The sequence below is a fragment of the Homalodisca vitripennis genome, chromosome 4, assembly GCF_021130785.1.
Source record: "Homalodisca vitripennis isolate AUS2020 chromosome 4, UT_GWSS_2.1, whole genome shotgun sequence".
Classification (NCBI taxonomy): Eukaryota; Metazoa; Arthropoda; class Insecta; order Hemiptera; family Cicadellidae; genus Homalodisca; species Homalodisca vitripennis.
Genome location: NC_060210.1, coordinates 166499252 through 166519020, shown reverse-complemented (window position 1 = coordinate 166519020; position 19769 = coordinate 166499252). Strand labels below are relative to the sequence as shown.

Sequence of the window (19769 nt, the reverse complement as noted above, 5' to 3'; positions counted from 1 at the left end):
TTGATCTGGATTGCTTTGTAGAAAAAGAAATATAATTAGATTTATCTGAATTTAATAAAAGATTATTTTTGTCAAAAAAATCCTTAATCCTACTTAGACCAATATAATATGATGAAATTTCAATATTCTCAAGCTTCTGACCAGAAAACAAAACATTTGAAATAAATGAAATTGTGTTGAAATAAATGTTTACTATAAATAGTAAAACTTTTATGCACTTGGCAGGAATACTGGAAACAATAAAACAAACAACTCTATAAGGTCAATTTACAGTCATCACTAACATTCAACTTGGTATAAGTGAAGTCCCATTAAATATACACAAGTATTTGTCACAGTAAAGAGTTCTCTCACATTATTTGTGTAAATATGAAATAGTGTAGTGAAAAGATGAATGTAACTCTAGTTAAAGATGGTTTTTGTTTATTATCGGGGGTTAATTGGAGGATTGATTAAGATCCATAGATCTACCATATTCGGGATAGGAGTTATGTAATATTTATTGACAAAATTAGAAGACTGACAGCGGAAGTATGAGAAACCTTGACATTGTACAGTATGAGTATTGAAGCATACTCTAATTAAAAATTACCAAATCTTAAAACACAATGTGGGAAGTATGCCTGGCTGAATTACAAAATTAGATTGTTATCATAATGAAAATTCACAACTAAATATTGTATTATAAATAATATTTATAAATTTAGATTAATTTCATAGAAATCTGTCTATTGCAATCACAGAAATGTGGAAATTTTCAGAGTAGTTTTTTTTTCGATCATGGCCTCCAGGACCCAAAACTACCATCATCCTAAAATATATGTATGAATGGGCTTGTGCAATAAGATGCAAGCTTGTGAACATAAAAACTAACTGCCTTAATACCCAGACTAAACTTTTTACAGAGCCGGTATTTGCACATACCCGTAAGGTTTATAAATATTTGAAAGTGTTGCAGAATATTAACATGAAAACCTTTTAGTTATAGCACCACCAGTCTTGTAAAAAATAAGTTTAAACTAATAATGCATAATAAGTTAAAGTCCAAGACTATGGCTTCATTATTTGTAATCTTCACTTGTGCATTAGTTCACATTCAACATGGCTTGAGCTTGTTTTCTCCCTCGTAAGGACATACACACTAATACTGTTGAATCACCTGACCAAACATTAAAAATAGAACTTGCAAACACTAGTTATTGTAGCTACGAGGTGTATTAGAAAAATAAGGTTCCCTATACCGCCGAGACAGAATGCGATATGTTGGGAGAAATCTGGCAACACTGTCTTACTCATCAAATCAAATCAAATCATTTATTGTCAGGACACACTACAAAAGTGTATAACAACGTCAACAAGTTATAACATGTGAAACTAGTTAAAGAAGCATACTATTACTAGCATTGTAAAATTCATTTACACTATATATACACTTCTTAAGCAACATGTTTTTTATGGAGGTTTCAAACCTAGGCCCTAGATAATATTTTTATATGTTCAGGTAAAGCATTGTACAATTTGATTCCCAGATACCTAAAGCTACTTTGCGTGCTTGTGTATTTACACTTCATCAGCAACAGATCATTCCTATTTCTCGTAAATAGTTATGGTTATCACTAAGGCTAACAAGGTCATTCAAGTTATCTTTAACATACATCAAAACACTTAATACATAAACGGATGGCAGGGTTAAAATATTAAACTTTGCAAACCAAGCTTTACAGTGATCTCTGTTAGATACACCAGCAATCAATCTAACAGCCCTTTTTTGCAGAATAAAAAGTTTTGATGCATACTGTGTATTGCCCCATAAGGTATTCCATAAGTGATAAAGCTAATGAACATAAGCATAGTAATACAAACAATAAATAATCAGTTGAAATTGTGCCCTTTAATGCCCTAATTAAGAAAACACCTTTTAGCAACTCGAGAGGCCATATAGTTTAATATGATCATGCCACTTGAGATTCGACTGAACATATATTCCAAGAAACTTAATACTATTTTTCGCTACTTCTACTGTACAAATTAAGAGGTAGGTCTGAACTTTTCCAATGTTTATGCAAAGTTTATTTGCAGAACACCAATCCAAGACAGTAGAATTCTTATCGCTAAGTTTATTTACACTATCCAAGGCTGATTCAGTACTAACCAATAGCCCCAAGTCATCTGCAAAGAGATAAGTATTTTACACAGCTGTCATTTAGATTTCCTGGGAGGTCATTTATATAAGAATAAATAATGTTGGCCCCAGTATTGAGCCTTGCGGCACTCCAAAGTTAACAGGTTTAGTTACTGAATATGAGAGCCATTTAAATATACACATTGTGACCTATTTGTCAGATAAGAGTTAAAAAAATCTAAAACTAATTGATTTAAAACCATAAAATTTCAATTTAATTGACTAGAATACTATGTTCAACAGTATCAAAGGCCTTTGAAAGGTCATAACTTCTAAAATTAACAACATTTTTTTGTTCAAGGCCATCAAAACAAGCACTTACAAGAGTCCTGTACCGCTTTTATGGTACTGCGATTAGAACGGAAACCAAACTGACAGTCACTGAATAACTTATTTGACTCTATATAAGCCACAATCTGCCCATGTACCAACCGCTCAAAGAACCTTCGACACAGCTGGAATAATAAGAAATAGGTCTATATAGTTTGCAATGCTTGTCCATAGGACCTTTCTTATGAACAGAATAACCTTACTAAATCTTAAATATATCAAGGATAAGTTCCACTATTAATACATTCATTAAACAAGTAAGTCAAGACCTCACAAATATGTTCGGCAGCAGCTTTTAGTACATGTGCATTGATACCAAAAACATCCAAACATGTGCTATTGCTTAGGCTAAGAATAGCTCCATAGGTTTCCTCCACCTTAATTTCCTTAAAACTAAAGTTAAAATTTATAGTCTCTGAGTTACAGGACTTGTCAAGATAATAAAATAATCATAGGTACTATTACCAATGTTTTTTACAAGTATCTTCCACAGAAGAGACAAAAAAATCATTAAAAGTGTCAGGACTTGAGAAAATGAGACTTGGGAACCGGCCTGCTGTTGACTTTGGCTGACTTTTTTATTATGCCCCAAGCAGCTTTGCTTTTATTTTTGGATCTATCTATTACACTATTGTTATAACAAAGTTTAGCTCTGTTTATCTCACGTTTGTACACTGCTTTGAGACTTCTATATTTTGCCATTACATCCTTCTTATCCTTAATTGTATTTTGAGTAATAAAATATAACCTATCCAGCTCAGACTTAAGTTTAACAAGACCATCATGATACCATCTAGTACATGAACTTTTTAGCTTTTAATTTCAAGTTTTTAATTGGAGCAGCACAATTTAAGCCCATAAAAAAAGGTCAACTATCCCTCTCTCTATCCATACCACTCGCGCCTCGCTACGTCCAACAGTGCCGGCCTAGCTGCCATAGAAGATGTAGCTCCCTGTCGTTGTTACTGCCAGATGCGAAATTCGTGCTGTGATACGTTTTTTAAATGCAAAACAGATTTCATCTATTGAAATTCATCGTCAGTTAATCAAAGTTTATGGGGAAAACTGCATATCTGTTCAACACGTTCGGAAATGGTGTAGAGAATTCAGTGAAGGCCGCATGAAAATTCACAATGAAAACCGAAGTGGACGGCCTTCAGTTTCAGATGGAGTTGTTGAAAAAGTTGAGACAGTACTGCTTGAAGATCGGAGAATCACCATTCACAGGAACAACAGTAAACTCTGACAGATATTGCGACACATTAAGAAAACTGAGACGCGCGATCCAGAACCGCCGGAGAGGAAGATTGTCCAGTGGTGTGAGGCTTCTCCATAACAACGCTCGACCTCATGTCTCACGTCGAACTCAAGAACTGCTGACAAATTTTGTCTGGAATATTGTGCCCCATCCCCCCTACAGCCCAGACCTAGCCCCAAGTGATTATCACTTATTCCCAAAATTAAAGGAACACTTGGGTGGCCAACGTTTCAGTACCGATGATGAAGCCAAGGAAGAGGTTACTCAAAGGATTGGCGGCAGAATTCTACACATGGGGATAGAAAAGTTGGAGCATCGTCTACAAAATTGTTTTAACAGAAACAGTGATTATGTAGAAAAATAGCTAAACTTTTACGTGTTAAATTGATGTATAACACTAAGTAGAAATATAGAGCTGTCTATTTAAAAAAATCATGGGAACCTTATTTTTCTAATACCCCTCGTATTTACTGTTAGCTCAATTACTGTTACTTACATCAAATTCTATAATTATCTAGTTTCCAAATCGGTTGATAATTAAAAGAAAAAAAACAGAAAAATAAATTTGACAACAAGGGTGCTGCCAAGATAAATTTCCTAATATTTTCTGGTATATTTAGCCTTAAAAAACATTGTCTAATGTTATTCAAAAATATAGCTTCTCATGATCATTTAAAAGCTTAATTGTTATTCTGCAAACAAAGCAACTATGACATAGACAACAGCTACAATAACATTGTACATAGGTTGCAACTGTATATTGAAAAACTTTTGTAGCCTTATATAACTATATTAAGGGACATATCATTGCAAACCTGGCCGTATGGACAGTTACCGCACCCTACTTCCCCTTCATCTAGCGGCTATCACATTGTCATACCAGCTGATTCTCAGTATGAGGCGATGTGACGACATCTCGCTTTGTTCCAGTTGTTTCCGTTTTGTGTTAGATTATTCTGCATGTTTTTATTTTATTATTTTTCTCATGTTCTGTGTCATAGTGTAAACATGTGTTAATTAAAATTGTGAAAGTAAATGATTCAGGAAGATAGAAGGGAAGTAAAGAAGAGCAGTAACAATCACTTGTTTGTTGAATTCAATCAATTATCCAATAACTAGTTAATCTTTTGTAACAGCTAGCAACACCGTACCACAACCAAGACTTGCATTGATATGTGTCATACTATAATTTCTAATTAGGAGTCCAGGAAATTCACTACATTTAATGATTAAGTAAACTTTTTATTCAAAATTTTTGTCATATAAAAGTAATAAATACATATATTTTTTACAAAAGGATCTAACAAAACTGGCATTTTAAGATTACAAGATAAGAATAAATAAAACTGTCTTAAATAAATTTAAAAGTAACTAGTTAACCATTACATTAATAAGTACTTATTTAAAAATATTGTTAAAATTCACTTGTTATTTTAATATAATATAAATTTATTTTGTTTTTCATCCACAAAAACAACACATTAAAAAAATTAAAATATAAATGCAAAATTGGACTTCCTTTGTGAAAGCAACAACACTTTATTAATGCAGTTTAGAGTCACTGTAGACATTCTATTTAATTTTAATCAAACATTTAAATATAGAGAGCAATTTGAAACTAACTGAACATTACAATTCAAGAGAATCAATGAAGTATTGTTGTTTTCATTACATCAAAGATAACATATTTGGCAAAACAAAATAAATAAATATTTTTAACAATAAATTTGGAAATAATAATTTAAAACAAATAATGATTTATAAATCTAAAACTGGGATTAAAATTTAAATGCAGTTTTGCTGTGGTAAGAATAAAAAAATCAAATACTAATTTTATTTTATTTAAAAAATGATATGATGTTTGCCATAACTTTTGTACCTTGTTTCATGAATTCAATACCTAAATACAGTATACACAATGTCACATTAAAATACATAGTTTAATACGGAACTCTATTTTCTTTGTCACCAACAGCAATTCTCTTCTTGCTTTTTCCCGCTACTAAACCAGTTATTGCCTGAAACATATCAGTAAAAGTTAATCATTTGTGTTATAATTCACATGGCTAAAAAGCAGGTATGTAAATATTTAGTCAATATTTATACTGATTTAGTTCATTTGTAAGTATTAAGAAACAAAACTGAACCTTTCTCAATTCTTAACAGAAACAATCTGTGTGTGTTTCAATTTTAATTCATATTACAAGTGAATTAATTAAAACTTGTTCACATATTCAAAATTAACCACTACAAAATTTTGAATAAATTTGTTAACGCTTATCCTTTCCTGCCAGTTGATGTCAAAATCCTATGTCTGTTTAAGTGTGTGTAGATCTGTACGCACAACTTCATCATGTAGAGGGTGGAAAGTTTATAAATTAATAAAAAAATAACAAATATTCAAGTCTATTTAATGATTTAAATCATTTGTCAATAATTACCATTCATAATATACACACTCAATCATATACTCACTGCAACATTGTTTGAACCTATACACAACTCTGTAATTTTTAACCACACTGCGAGTTCCTACATGCGATCATCAAAACCTGAACAAATATCAGTAGGCTTAAAAATAAATGTTATTTTTAAACAGTTATACCAACCAGAAAAATTACATGATGGATAATGTTGGAAATGCCTGTAATATTGTATTACTGTATTACAACTTGTTCAGTGCTGCTATCTAGTAGACAACAGTATAACTACGTAATCAAAGTTTGTGGTAAGACCAACGAACTATACTACTGGAACGCGCACTGCCCATAAGCCACATGTTGTGTTTTCCGGTCGCACACAGCTGTGCGTTACTAGTGTATCTATGGACTTGTAGGCGCTTAAAGTGGGCAAGAACTCACCGAGTTGAGCGGCGATCAACGGGACGATACGGCATCACGCCTTTTCATGCCGAAACACAAATCATTGTTTTTATTTGCATTGTTGGCAACTCTTCCTGTTTATTCCGTCAAGACGTCTGATCTGAGCAACTCAACTAGTTTGTTTTCCTTTTATTTGTCAATATTAGTAATGTTTGTTATTTCGTGACATGGTGAAGAGTTGCTCTGCGTACAACTGCACGTCCAGATTGGACTAAAGACAGCCACATTTCTTGTCACAAGTAAGTTCTTACTATATCAACCAAGTCATTATTTATTTTTTAACTTCCAAAATAGTAATTTTCACCAATATTAACTGGGTTATCCAAATAATTAAAAGTGCGGTACGACTTTTAATGAACACATTAATAAGCTATCGTTTTTTAATCATGAACAATAATTATATAGTTGAATAAAACATGCTTATCACTCAATTATTTTTTCCGCATTGATCCAAGATATCAATGTCTGTCATTATAGCACTTATGAATGTATAAACTTATAAGTCATTGCCAAAAACAGTATATACTGACCTACTCTACTTCATAATTATGGGAACTTTGTTATTTTCAGCTTCCTGTATTTTATTATTTGTTTGTTTTGTTTTGGCTTTCCATTGAATGATAACAATTTACTAAAAAAGTGGATTACTGCGACAAAGAGAAACAATTTTAAGCCAAAAAACATACTGTTTTATGCAGTAAACATTATAGAGAACATGATTACCATTTAATTTTGCATAACACACTAAGAAAATGTCACAAAAGTGAAGCAGTTCCAACCATGTTTTATTTTCCATCTCATATACAACAGCCACTGGAGAAACGAAGGAGGATTATTGTCAGAAAGAAGGCATCCATTGAGCTACCTAATGCTGATAAGTGTGATTTGGATTTGTCTTTGAATGATAAAATTGAGAGTGCCATGTATATCATGGAAAATTATGATAGTTCTAGTTTTAAGGATGAAATTTTATACTATATTTGTGACGTCATTGTAAGACGTATTGAAAAATTTATTAAGTGTAACGATTGTAGTTCTATACTTCATGCCAATGATTCTGATTTTACAACACATTAACTTTTTATTGATTTTAAATCTAAGGGTAAATTAATTACATCAAGTAATGATGTATTGAAAATTAATTGTAAAAGATTGTTATTTGCTCAAGTTATCTCAAACAAATGCAACCACTTCTGAATTGACATTGAGAGTTTGTAACCAGTTTACTGGTAGTGTTTTCAAGGGCATTTAACTTATGACGAATTCACTGGAAGCCACGGGTTATTTTTAATTAAAACTGTAATTAAACTATTTTTAAAATAATATCTCATCACATCGCAAAACAAAAATCTTTTGACATTACAAAAACATCCAACTTAGGAATAAGGCAAAATTTGTAAAAATAATTTTATTTTCCTAACACGTAGATTAAGTATGTCATGTTTGTAAATTTTATGTAGTTTACATTGAAATAAAATACTGTCAATAAAAATGTTGTTTTTTCACTTGGGAAATATTTTAATCTTACAGGCATCTTCGATTCCAACTTTATAAGTAAAACACCAAGTCAAAATCTCAGTTATTTTGATATTGTACAAAAATCTGTCTTTTAAACCAAAAATAAAAATCTACGGTAAAAATCAGTTATTAACATTTGTAATAATAAATAAATAGTGGTATCTAATAGTATTATTAAGTCTAGAAGCGTTTTAAAGTGGTGTTAGATCATTACTATAATGCCTGCCATATGGGCGGAGCGAGTTCTTGCCCATTTCCAGCGCCTGCAGTTTCGGAACGCAACCCATGATTTCGGCTCGATTTCTCCGGCCCAGAGCGCGTTCCATTATTATAGTTCGTTGGGTAAGACTTATCTCATTACCATATGACTGGTGTTGCTACCGGTTTTTTAATCTTGTTATAATATGTCAATGTATTATATTCTATACATCAGACATTTAGAAGCATATTCTATTTACTGATTTCAAGCTCAATTTAAAAACCTTTTATGTTGATTTTCTCTTTCTACATGTAAAGAGAAAGATAAAAATAATAATTACTAGCAGTTGCCCACGGCTTTGCACACAAATTTCCTGTTTAAAAACAGTACACTATATTCACGTATTCCTTTTCTATCACATTCTAAACACTTTTGAGATAATTGATAGTCGTTCCTTCGTGAGCCTCTTGGGCATATTATGAAGGTGTGTACAATATTTCCTGCCTCTATCTTTTGGGGTTTTTGCTAGGTGTTAATAAGTTATTCAGTATAATTAATTTATATGGATGAATCTCGATAAACTAATCAGGTTATAAAGAATAAAATTCGGTCTGTTAAAATAAATTTTCTTTCTTAAGATATTTCCAGTATTATTGTGGAGTTTGCCTTGTGCTCCGATCAACAAGAAAATGAATCAAAGAAAACCAATTTCGACCATAAAGCGTCTACTTTCGGCTCTTTTCATTTACCTTCAATCTAACCAAATTCGATTACCTTATGTGCAAACATTCATGGCTTTGTACTATGAGGTGGTTTTCATAACAGCGTCTAATAGTATTTTCATTGCAGTAGATAGTTCATTGATCATTGGTGCAATCTAAATTTAAAATTAGGTAATAACTTATCTGCATTACACTACTGATCAAGCACTTTACAATAATAATTTTCTAAATTTTAAATGTAAACAAATGTTTCTGCCTCTTTGATGAACTTCAGCTGAAAGTATTACCAGCTGTTAAGTATCAGTTCACTTTGTATTATGTGTCATTGCGCAATCTGCCGGATAAAAGGTAAAACATACCAAAATCAACAACAATTTAAACTGGACCGAATTGTAAATCTAAAGCATTCTCGAATCCACCTGAAGACACACAACAAATTTCATTTAAATCAGTCCAGCTGTTTAGGAGTTCAGTGACATACACACGCAAGAAATATATATATATATATATATATATCCTGAAGATGACTTAAGCCGAAATATAGAAACTGTTTAATTTGAACAATTGAAGATTTATATGTATATATATATATATATATATATATATATATATATATATATATATATATATATATAAGAATTATAACCAAGTTAGCCTTGTTATTTACAAAAATATAAAAAGCCTCTTACACTGGTTATGCCCTTGACACGGTTGGATATCGGAGACTTGCGTTGAAGCTTCACCTCATTCAGAGCTCTGGGATTGAAACTTGTCTTCATCACTTTACCAGCCTTTTTCTCATGCGGACTGCTCATCTGTAATTAACATGTACTTATTAAAGAATGAAATTAGTATTACTACACGTACAAGGTATGGCTATTAAATAACGGGACTGACGCTGCAGTGGAACGAGTGCGCATGCGCCAACCAACAATGACCAACAGCTGTGTAGTTTGAGACTTCCTCTTCAGAATGCAGTTAGTCTCGTTTCTGTAAACAACATCGTTGTGTCATAACCTTCATTTATGTAAGTGTTGTTATTTTTATTTTGTTTTGCTGGAAAAATGGTTAGCGTAATAATAGAGCAACGAATTGTTATTAAATTTCACGTTAAACTTGGAAAAACCGCTACCGAAACCTATAATTTACTAAAAGAAGTGTATGTCAGTGAATGTTTATCGCGGACTCGTGTTTTTGAATGGTTTAAGCGTTTTCAAGATGGTCGACAAGACGTGGAAGATGATTCGTGGCCAGGTCGTCCTTCAACATCAAAAACGGAAGACAATGTTGAAAAAGTTGCTAATTTGATTCGGTCTGACCGACGATTAAGCATTCATGCAGTTGCTGAATCTGTAGGCATTGATAAAGAATGTGTACAGCAAATTTTACATGACAATTTGAACATGTGAAAAGTGTGTGCAAAAATGGCACCAAAAATTCTTACGATTGATCAACAAGCAGCTCGTAAAAATGTTTGTACTGACACTTTGAATGCCATTGAAAATGACCCAAATTTATTGGAAAGAATAATAACATGTGATGAATTGTGGTTTTTTACTTATAATCCGGAAACGAAGCGCCAATCCATGCATTGGAAGACCTCAACTTCACCGAGAGCCAATAAAGCAAGAATGAGCAAGTCAAAATTTAAAGCAATGATGATTGTTTTTTTTCGACATTCGTGGGATTGTGTACCTTCACTGGGTTCCTGAAGGTCAAATAATTAATCAACATTACTATCTTGAGGTACTTAATAAACTACGTGAAAGAATAAGAAAAAAACGACCCGAAATGTAGAAGGACAAATCATGGATTTTGCACCAAGACAATGCGCCAGCTCATTCCGCGTTATCTGTCAAGCGGTTCCTGACCAAGTACAGCATCCCAGTGTTAGAACATCCACCTTACTCGCCAGACCTAGCACCATGAGACTTTTATATTTTCTAAGGTGAAATCTGCATTGAAAGGTACGAGATTTGAATCCGTAGAAGCTGTTCAAGAAAAAGCGGCAAGACTCCTGAAAGAGTTGACAGAAAATGACTTTCAGCGTTGTTTCCAACAATGGAAAATTCGCATGGAGCGTTGCAGGGATAGAGAAGGGGTGTATATTGAAGGTGATAATAAGTAATTATGTTTAAAATGAAAATAAATTTTTTTACAATATCAGTCCCGTTATTTAATAGCCATACCTTGTATACACAATATTTTAATTAAAATACCTACAACAGTCAATGACATAAATACAACGGAGGTTTATTTTAAATAATGAATGAAATTAATACATTTAGTGTGGAATAGTGCACTTGCTGAGTAACAGACATAAGTGGACAGCTAGGAAGTATATGTGAGTCAGCATTTCAGCTGCCAACCTCAGCAGGGTGTTTAGTGTTATATCAAGGTAAATTTATTTGTGTTAACTATGAGGTCCATTCAAAATGTATTCAGATTGGCCTTATTAATAAAAGAAGGTTTCAAAGTAGTTCCCTTCTGATACCACACACGAACTCCGGCCCAGTTTGTGCTGTTCAAAGCAAGTTACTTTTCAGAATCTCTAAAAGTTGTTGTATTTTGTTGTATCTCCGTTACATCTTGAAATTGTTCATATTTGTTTATTTCGGACCTATGTTTGTCATCATTAGTGACAGTAAAAAAAAAGTTTCATACTTTTCACAGCAGTTCTTTTTGCTGAGATGAAAGCGATTACAGGACAAATTGCAGAACTATATTTCAAACCTAAATCATCTGTAAAAATTAAGTAAACTGAATCAACATTGATTCCTAAATTCTGACTGATTTCTTCTAAAGCTAATGAGTTATTTGCCATCATTAATTCTTGTTCTTGTTAATTGTTGTTCTTGTTGAGTTGTTTTCAATGTTTACTTCAATTCGTTGTGGTTCTTCCACACCGCTCGTCACTTCTATGACATTTGAAACGTAAAACAACTCGAACTTGGTTACGACTAATACAGTCATCACTAAAAGCAAACTTTTCATCAATCTTTATATCTCAAAGCCTTTGAAAAAACTGGATACAATCAAGATGACATTTTACAACATATCAAAATGTAAAGAAGACCTTGATATGGGTGGAAACAAACAGATAGTATGAGGGAACTAATGAACACAGTTTGCCAAACCTTGTAAATCGGATAGTGTACAAACCTCAACTCTGCAAAGTTTCATTGTCCTGCAATGGTTATCAGCAGAGATTTAACAATTCAGATACTTTTGAATGAATATAATATATTTATAAATTGTTTTGTACATTAACTAAACTGTTATTTATGAGGATAAATGAATAAAACATTCTATCAATATATTCATCAATTAAAATATTAATTTTAAAGTTAATTGGACTACAATTGATACTTCTTTAAGCCAAAGTGATATCAACTATAACAATGGAATATAACTAATTAAGATATATTGAATCAGAAAAAAATTGTTCCTCTCTTTACTCAGAGACATGGTGAAGCAAGCAGTTTTGAAATTATACAACATTTAAACTGTTTATCAATATTAAACACTTATAACAATGAAACATTTATTACACTACATAGAAAAGTTTGAAATTATTTTAAATACTCTTTCTCAAAATATTGAAATCCAAAAATATCTATGTGTTGCTTGGTGTAATGTGGTTAAATATTTTTGAATTGTCCACAATAATAACAAAAGAACAGTGATAGGTTTTTTTAAACCAAATTCTCACACCGAATTCATGAGAAGGGAGGCTCGTCATCATGCATGCAGTTGGTGAAGAAGGATTTGTCCCAAATGCTTTTTTAATTTGGAAAGTTGGCCAGCATCATCATGAATATGTGAACAGCATATATTATATTCAGTGAGTAGTCCTAATTCAGTGCTCATAGTTGATAACACAAAATAAAACAACAGTGAAGTTGATAAAGCACCAACAACAAGCGAACTTTGTTTGTTCTGCTTCACTCCAAATTTCTATCATGTAAAACTACGGGATTTACATTCTTCAGGAGTTTTGCTGTTCTGAAAATAAAACCGTGGTACCTCTTTCAAAATGTTAAAAGTAATTCTCAGCTATAGAAAATTGCTGCTCTCATATTTTTTCCAGAAATAAAGAATGTATACTTCCTGGTATAAAATTGCAATAATTAACCTTGCCACAGATAATAACCATCTTATTTTATTTATGAATTTGACTTATTCATACTCAGTAAAAATACAGAATCAAATAAAATATTACCAACCTGAGAAGAATTGTTGGATATAATGCGATGAAGGCTAGAAGCCGATTTGGGTTTCGCTGGAAATTTCAACTGTGAAGCTTTGTGAGCTTTCTTCTGAATATCCTGTCTGGGAGTTGGAATGCCAGATGCTGAGTTCGACCTCTGCCTAGTCTCAGCTTCAGGCGTGCGAATCTTGTGCCTTCACGTCAAATTAAAACTCAATCAGTAATTCACAACAACAATTAATAGTTTAGTGTAATAAAGTCTTTATATTATTACCTTACATAGAACAGACATTTCACCAAAGTTCTGAAAATGAATCATGTTTCTGCAAAATCAGATTCTTGGCTGTTGACTGACGATCAAAATATCTGTCGCATTGAAATAACACACAACAATCTGGATTTAGTACCACACCCGTCAACTTACAAGCAATCCTTCTAATCCAGAAGAAAGTATTAAGAATCCTCCCTAAAAGGTCTGGGACAACTGCCATGAAGGATTCAAGGATCTCCGGATTATGACAGTTGTAGCCCTATACATCCAGGAAGTGGTTGTGTTTGCTGAAAGGAATGAACAATCTCGGGGAGCATACTATAACACTCATCATGATGACAATTATATCCTGCCTGCAAACAATCTCTCACTATATGTGAAGAAGCCGTCATACATGGGACGCAAGCTATATAACTTACTGCCATTAGAGATTAAGACACAGAAAGGAAAGAAACTGAAGACTGCGCTGAACAGATGGCTGGTGACCAGACTGTTCTGCATGCTAGAAATTTTATACTGGAATGAACAATAACACATAAACATGACAATCTATACATTGTACCTTACGTAGACACCCGTTAATAATAGTAATTAGTGAAATAGTTCTGGTGGAACAGTCCCACAAAGGACAGGACAACAAACCTCCAGCAAAGGATGGGAAAGGGACATAAATAGTAAAAAAAAAATCAAAATTTTCTTTTGACTAATTTAAAAATTACTCACTTTAAATAAAAATGTAAGATCAGAATTGAATTTTAAATAACCCTAACCAAACCCTAATAATTGAAATCTATGCTAAAAATCACACGCTTCAACTAGAAGCATCTAGTTACATAGTTGAGGTAAATAGTTACAAAATGGTTGTGTTTGCTATATCTTCTAATCAATTTAAATGTTTTCACAATTTAAGTTACATAACATAATGGATTATCATACTCATTAGCGGTGCCCAGAGAGTGCCGTTTGTTGGGAGGGATGATGGCAGACGTAGACATCAAATTAGGCGATCCAATGATCACCGATTTATTTGGAGTGGAGGAAGCCACAGGCCGTATCTCTGACTGGTTTCCATCCTTCAAACAATAAACAGAGGTAAAAATGTTTTATTTATAAATGGTGGGTTTTATTTCTTGAGTACTACTGAACTACTTATGTTAATGTATTATGTCCCCAAAGGCTACAAATACCTATCCTATAAACATAAAAGCATTTTTTTTAATTAAATACGTAGCATCAACATCTATGCATTAAGAATTAATCCTCTAACAGCACTGTTAACCCTTTGGATGCCAGCCCATTTTCCAAAAGTACTACCCAGAAACGCCAGGGGCATTTACAGCAGTTTTGCAAGCTTTCACTAAATGTATCATAACTTTTTTATTTTTTTAACAGATATTGATGATTTTTTTTACCATTATTTTGCTTATGAAATGCCCTTGTTCTGTTGGTAAATTTTAGTTGCATAAATGTAATTTAAACTTATAAAAAAGTTAAAAATTAAGAAAAAAAATTAAATTTTCCAAAAAACATTTTTTTTTTAGCACAAATAAGTGGTTTAAAAGAAAATGTATGCTGATTTCCTGTTATATCCTAGTAAACTATATCTAACCCTTAACCTAATTACAAAATTTCAAAAGCCTACCTTATATAGAAGTCCAGTTATGATTTTTTTCACTAAATGTGACACGGCACAGTTTTTGTAATTTGCATGGACGTTGTATGTAATGTTACACTATATTCAAAAATCAATATTTGACACTATACAAATCGGTACTTTGGGATTATACCAACCACACCACTATGAAGAACACAAAAATATAAATTTATAGATATATTATAAACAAACATTGTAGAACGAAAAAACAACTTTTTAATTACAAAATTACAAACTTACAAAGATTATCAATTGTTAATGAGGTCAGATTCGCTTAAACTTTTTTAAATGAACTTAGAACATTATAAAACGATGTATTTGAGTATCAGAACTAACATTCCATCAATCAACTAGCATTTCCAGGTATTGTGATCGGTATTGTGGTCGCTGTTATCTTATCTTTCTCGAGAATCCCGATTACGGCATGCCGCGCGGCATCACATGATTATTTAAGTTTTTTTGCACGGTACATAATTGCCTTTCCATTACAATTCAATTTATATTACTGATCAGCCCCTCTAGAATTATATTTACTGATAGATACTATCTCGAGGGATGTTTTTTCTTTCGTTGACATCAGCGCGAGCTTCGGCCGGAGGCACTCGCATTTTGGGTGGCGGAGTTTGATCAAGAATAATGACAAGTTTTGTGTGTTTTTTTTTCAATAAAGAGTTTAGTTTTTTGTTTGGTAATGTTTGTTTTTGTTGAATTTTTGTGTTTGGAGAAATGTAGGGGTAAAATACGAAAGTACAACAAAGCAAACGGGCGGCGAGACTCTGCAATCACGTTATCTACTACACCGCTCGACTTTGACCTCTGTCTGAGGATGGGGAGGGGTTTGCGATAAGACAATTCCTGTTTTATATCGACGAAATATTGTTCTACGCTAATCTATTAATCAGTTGAAGCTAAATGTCAAATAACGATTCATGTCTGGGTGTGGTCTGTATAATCCCAAAGTACCAATGAATCTAATAAAAGGGGCATAGTAAAAATGCCCTAACAACAAAAGTAATGAGAGAATTACAAACGTAAACAACGCATAACAACACGAACGTAACCTCAATCTCGACCAAACAATTCAACAGCTGCGAAGCTCAAATACGACCAAACAAACAGTCCATAAACGAATTAACTACTTTGTGGTTGCAAAGCAACTAATCGACTATCGAGTAGTCAAAATTTCGCGGCAATAAGATGAACTATAAGAAAATTACAGGTGAAAAACGTGAAGTACCTATATTACGGCCGTTGGCGATTTTCAGTTGAGTAGCCGACGGCCGTAATACCGGTACGTTGGCATCCAAAGGGTTAAGATTCATAGCTAAATGTTGCCTCTCCTGTGCTGAACGTGTTTACATATAACTCAGTTGAGAGTCAATTCTGTTCAAACATTTTTATTGGTTATATCTACAGACATTGTATTAATTAATGCAAAAAATAATTTCAATGAAATATCAAGTAACTTGATAATAACATTTTATTAAATTAATTGATAATAACAATAATAAAACGTAACACCCACCTTGGTAGGAGTTTTCAATAACGATTCCGAATTTTTCCTTTTCACTGGTGGTGAAGGTGGATTCTTTGTTTTACCTGGAATGAAATAACAATTACATCCATTTTTCACATGAAAACCCCTAATAGTAATTGAGCCATTCAACAGATTTCTAATATTTTTTTTATTTGTTCTTCAGAAAGATCTTTCATTAAGAAATTCAGATCTTAGAGAATAGACAATGTTTACTTGTCCTTATTCAAAACACTGGACTAGACTCCCTAGGTAAGAAGGATACATAACTTGGTATTTGGTATGCTAAGAGGACTAATAATTTGGTGATACGCGGACTAATGAATTTAAACTCTGGGAAAGCAGAAGAATCAGTGGAATGCATGTGGCTACATCCTGTCTATTTGTGCAATAAGGAAATGATGTCCATTGGCTCAAAGAAAACATAGATCAGGAACTACCAAATTTTAAACTGAGATTACTAACAGAAGCCTGAGATTTGATGGGTAAAAAAGTACGAGAACATACAATACATTCAGATACCTTAAATTGATAAATTTGTGGAAATAAAACAAATCAGAAGTGATGCAATAGGGTAGGGACTATTTTATACAAACATCATGTGACTCATCCTTATCAGCCAATACTGCAAAGGCTTGTGCAACCGTGAACAGAGATGTAGTCAGTACGAAGATGCATTATAATATAACTTGTCTACTTTTAGGACTTATAGCTCAGAAATAATGCATGATCAATAACAAATTTTTGAACTATTCAAAACAAAATTCAATTTAAGTGTAGAAGTGACATAGAAAGTAACTGTAATGACAGAATTTAGGCCAAACATTCTATTTTACAAAATTTTATTTCAATCACAACTAATGCTCGAACATATTATACATGATTTTACTCTTAAAAGGAACACAGAACATTCTTTTACTCTTTACAAAAACTTTACTTTATAATTTTACAATGCTTCAAACAATATAAAAAACTCTATTCAAAAATTGCCACCATACCTTAGTTATATTTTACACACAATTTTAAGTGTGTAAAGAAACAAATTAATTAAAAATGTATATTGGGAATCATAAAATTCTGATTTTAGAAATAGCGTTCACATAACTGTTTTATAAATATAATATAAAAATTAGTAAATTTATTTCATGTTTGCATGTTTTAATATTAAAAAGTTAATTTGATGTTATTTTATAATGTAAATAAGTTTTATACAAGTTTTAATTCAAGTAATAAATTAATTCAAAAATAAACACTTCTATTAAAGTAAGAAAATAAAGAGGTGCGATAAATAAAATGATGTCCACGGCAGCAGTTTTAGCCACTAAGTAATACAATAAAAATAAAGAAATCTCAAACCAAAGGAACTTTTAATAAATCCAGATACTAAAAGAAGTTTCATTTTCCTTTTTGTAACAATTTAACTGAAATTGGATAATATTTACTTGTTCTAAAGGTACATAATCTTAACGTAAGTGTGCTACTTCTATTGTTAACTACCCGATTATACATTATACAGTCATAATAAAAGTGAGAAAAAATCATAAGAAATGTTTGAATTACAAAAGTATTATTTTATATACATAAATTTACATGTTTATTTTGGTATTAATTTTTATATTACAATTTTACCTTTAAAATATTAGAGTTTTAGACTGAACTAAGACGTTAATTCTAAAGTATCAAACAAGACAATGTTATTACCTTCATCTAAGATGGAATCTTTTGTCATACACTGGACAGGCATTGTTGCTTTCATAGGAACACGTTTTGATTCTTTGTTAGTTTTCTCTACCTTAATGGATTTCTCTTCCAGTTTCACTTTAGGGACAGGAACTGTAAACATATCAACATTTAAAATATGCCAGCATTTTAGATAACAAGATTACAGAAATTACACAGATTCATTTTTATTTTCACAGATCTGCAAACAATATTATAGTCGGCTGCAAGGGAGGGTAGATTATGTTTTCTAGTTTTGAATACAAAAATTGTAACTAAATCTCTCTATATCACATACAATTTGTACTACATAATATATGACAAATGTATAGCTGTGGGATGTAAATGACATGGGGAGACTCAAAGCTATCATCAAGGTTTGACCAACTTCTTTAATTTGGAATAATATTTATTGAAAGCAAAGTGTTTGGAAAATCTGGATTAAAATTTCTACAAATGATAAAACGGATTAGATTTTAAAAGCAGCTTACTGTTTTCAGTATCAAGTTAACGCATTGCCGATTTTACTTAGAGCAGTTACTGTGCTCTTCAACCTTGTTTAATGACAAAATGCAGGCTCTTACTAAAAATGCTTTTCTGAACTTATTTTTTGAATAAAACCCTTCTAAACACTTTAAAATAAGTTCAGAAAAGCGTTTTTAGTAAAAGCCTGCATTTTGTCACTAAACAAGGTTGAAGAGCACAGTAACTGTTCCAAGTAAAATCGGCAATGCGTTTATTACATTAAAACCTGTTATACCCAGTCTAATGTGGTACAGAGTAGAACAGCAGAAACTATATATACCAGCTAATAGTGTTAACATAAACGTAAAAAATATTCTATCTGTCCTATATATTTTATGTATTTATAACCTAATTTGAACTAGCATGTTTATATTTCTACTACATTTTCCTGATTCCTTTTATTATCTTTGTATAGTTCTTGAACTGCAGTCATAAATTCGTAGTTTCACATTTAATTAATCTAAAAACATGTTATGCAAGAAAAATGTGAAAATAACATGGGTTTAACATAATTTTAAGGATCTTTTTCAATTAGCAAAAATATATAATATACATTGTAAAACAGAATACAAATGTAGAACATATACTGAACAAATGTTAGTTAATTCTTACGATAAGCTTAATTTATAAGCATTTAGTATGATCCTTGGTTATAAATCAACTATTAGTTATTGAATGTAAAGTTGATGCTGCTTGGAAATCTACATATGCCATCTTGTGACAGATTACAAATCTGTACATATATCACCTTGTATGGCCTAGTGA

The 19769-nt window shown here is 32.0% G+C and overlaps 1 protein-coding gene across 2 annotated transcripts in view; it reads right to left on the bottom strand.

Annotated features, from left to right (window-relative positions):
• Positions 1-5500: 5500 nt before the first annotated feature.
• The window catches only part of LOC124360546, a 37556-nt gene continuing 23287 nt past the window's right edge, over positions 5501-19769 (bottom strand). For both annotated transcript variants that reach the window (XM_046814257.1, XM_046814258.1), the window contains exons 7-12: positions 18462-18593; positions 16752-16825; positions 14509-14645; positions 13318-13495; positions 9781-9906; positions 5501-5788 (exon numbers count right to left, since the gene is read on the bottom strand). In XM_046814257.1, the coding sequence (XP_046670213.1) occupies positions 5711-5788; positions 9781-9906; positions 13318-13495; positions 14509-14645; positions 16752-16825; positions 18462-18593 (725 nt within the window). In that variant the 3' untranslated portion in view covers positions 5501-5710. The remainder of the gene's footprint in view (positions 5789-9780; positions 9907-13317; positions 13496-14508; positions 14646-16751; positions 16826-18461; positions 18594-19769) is intronic.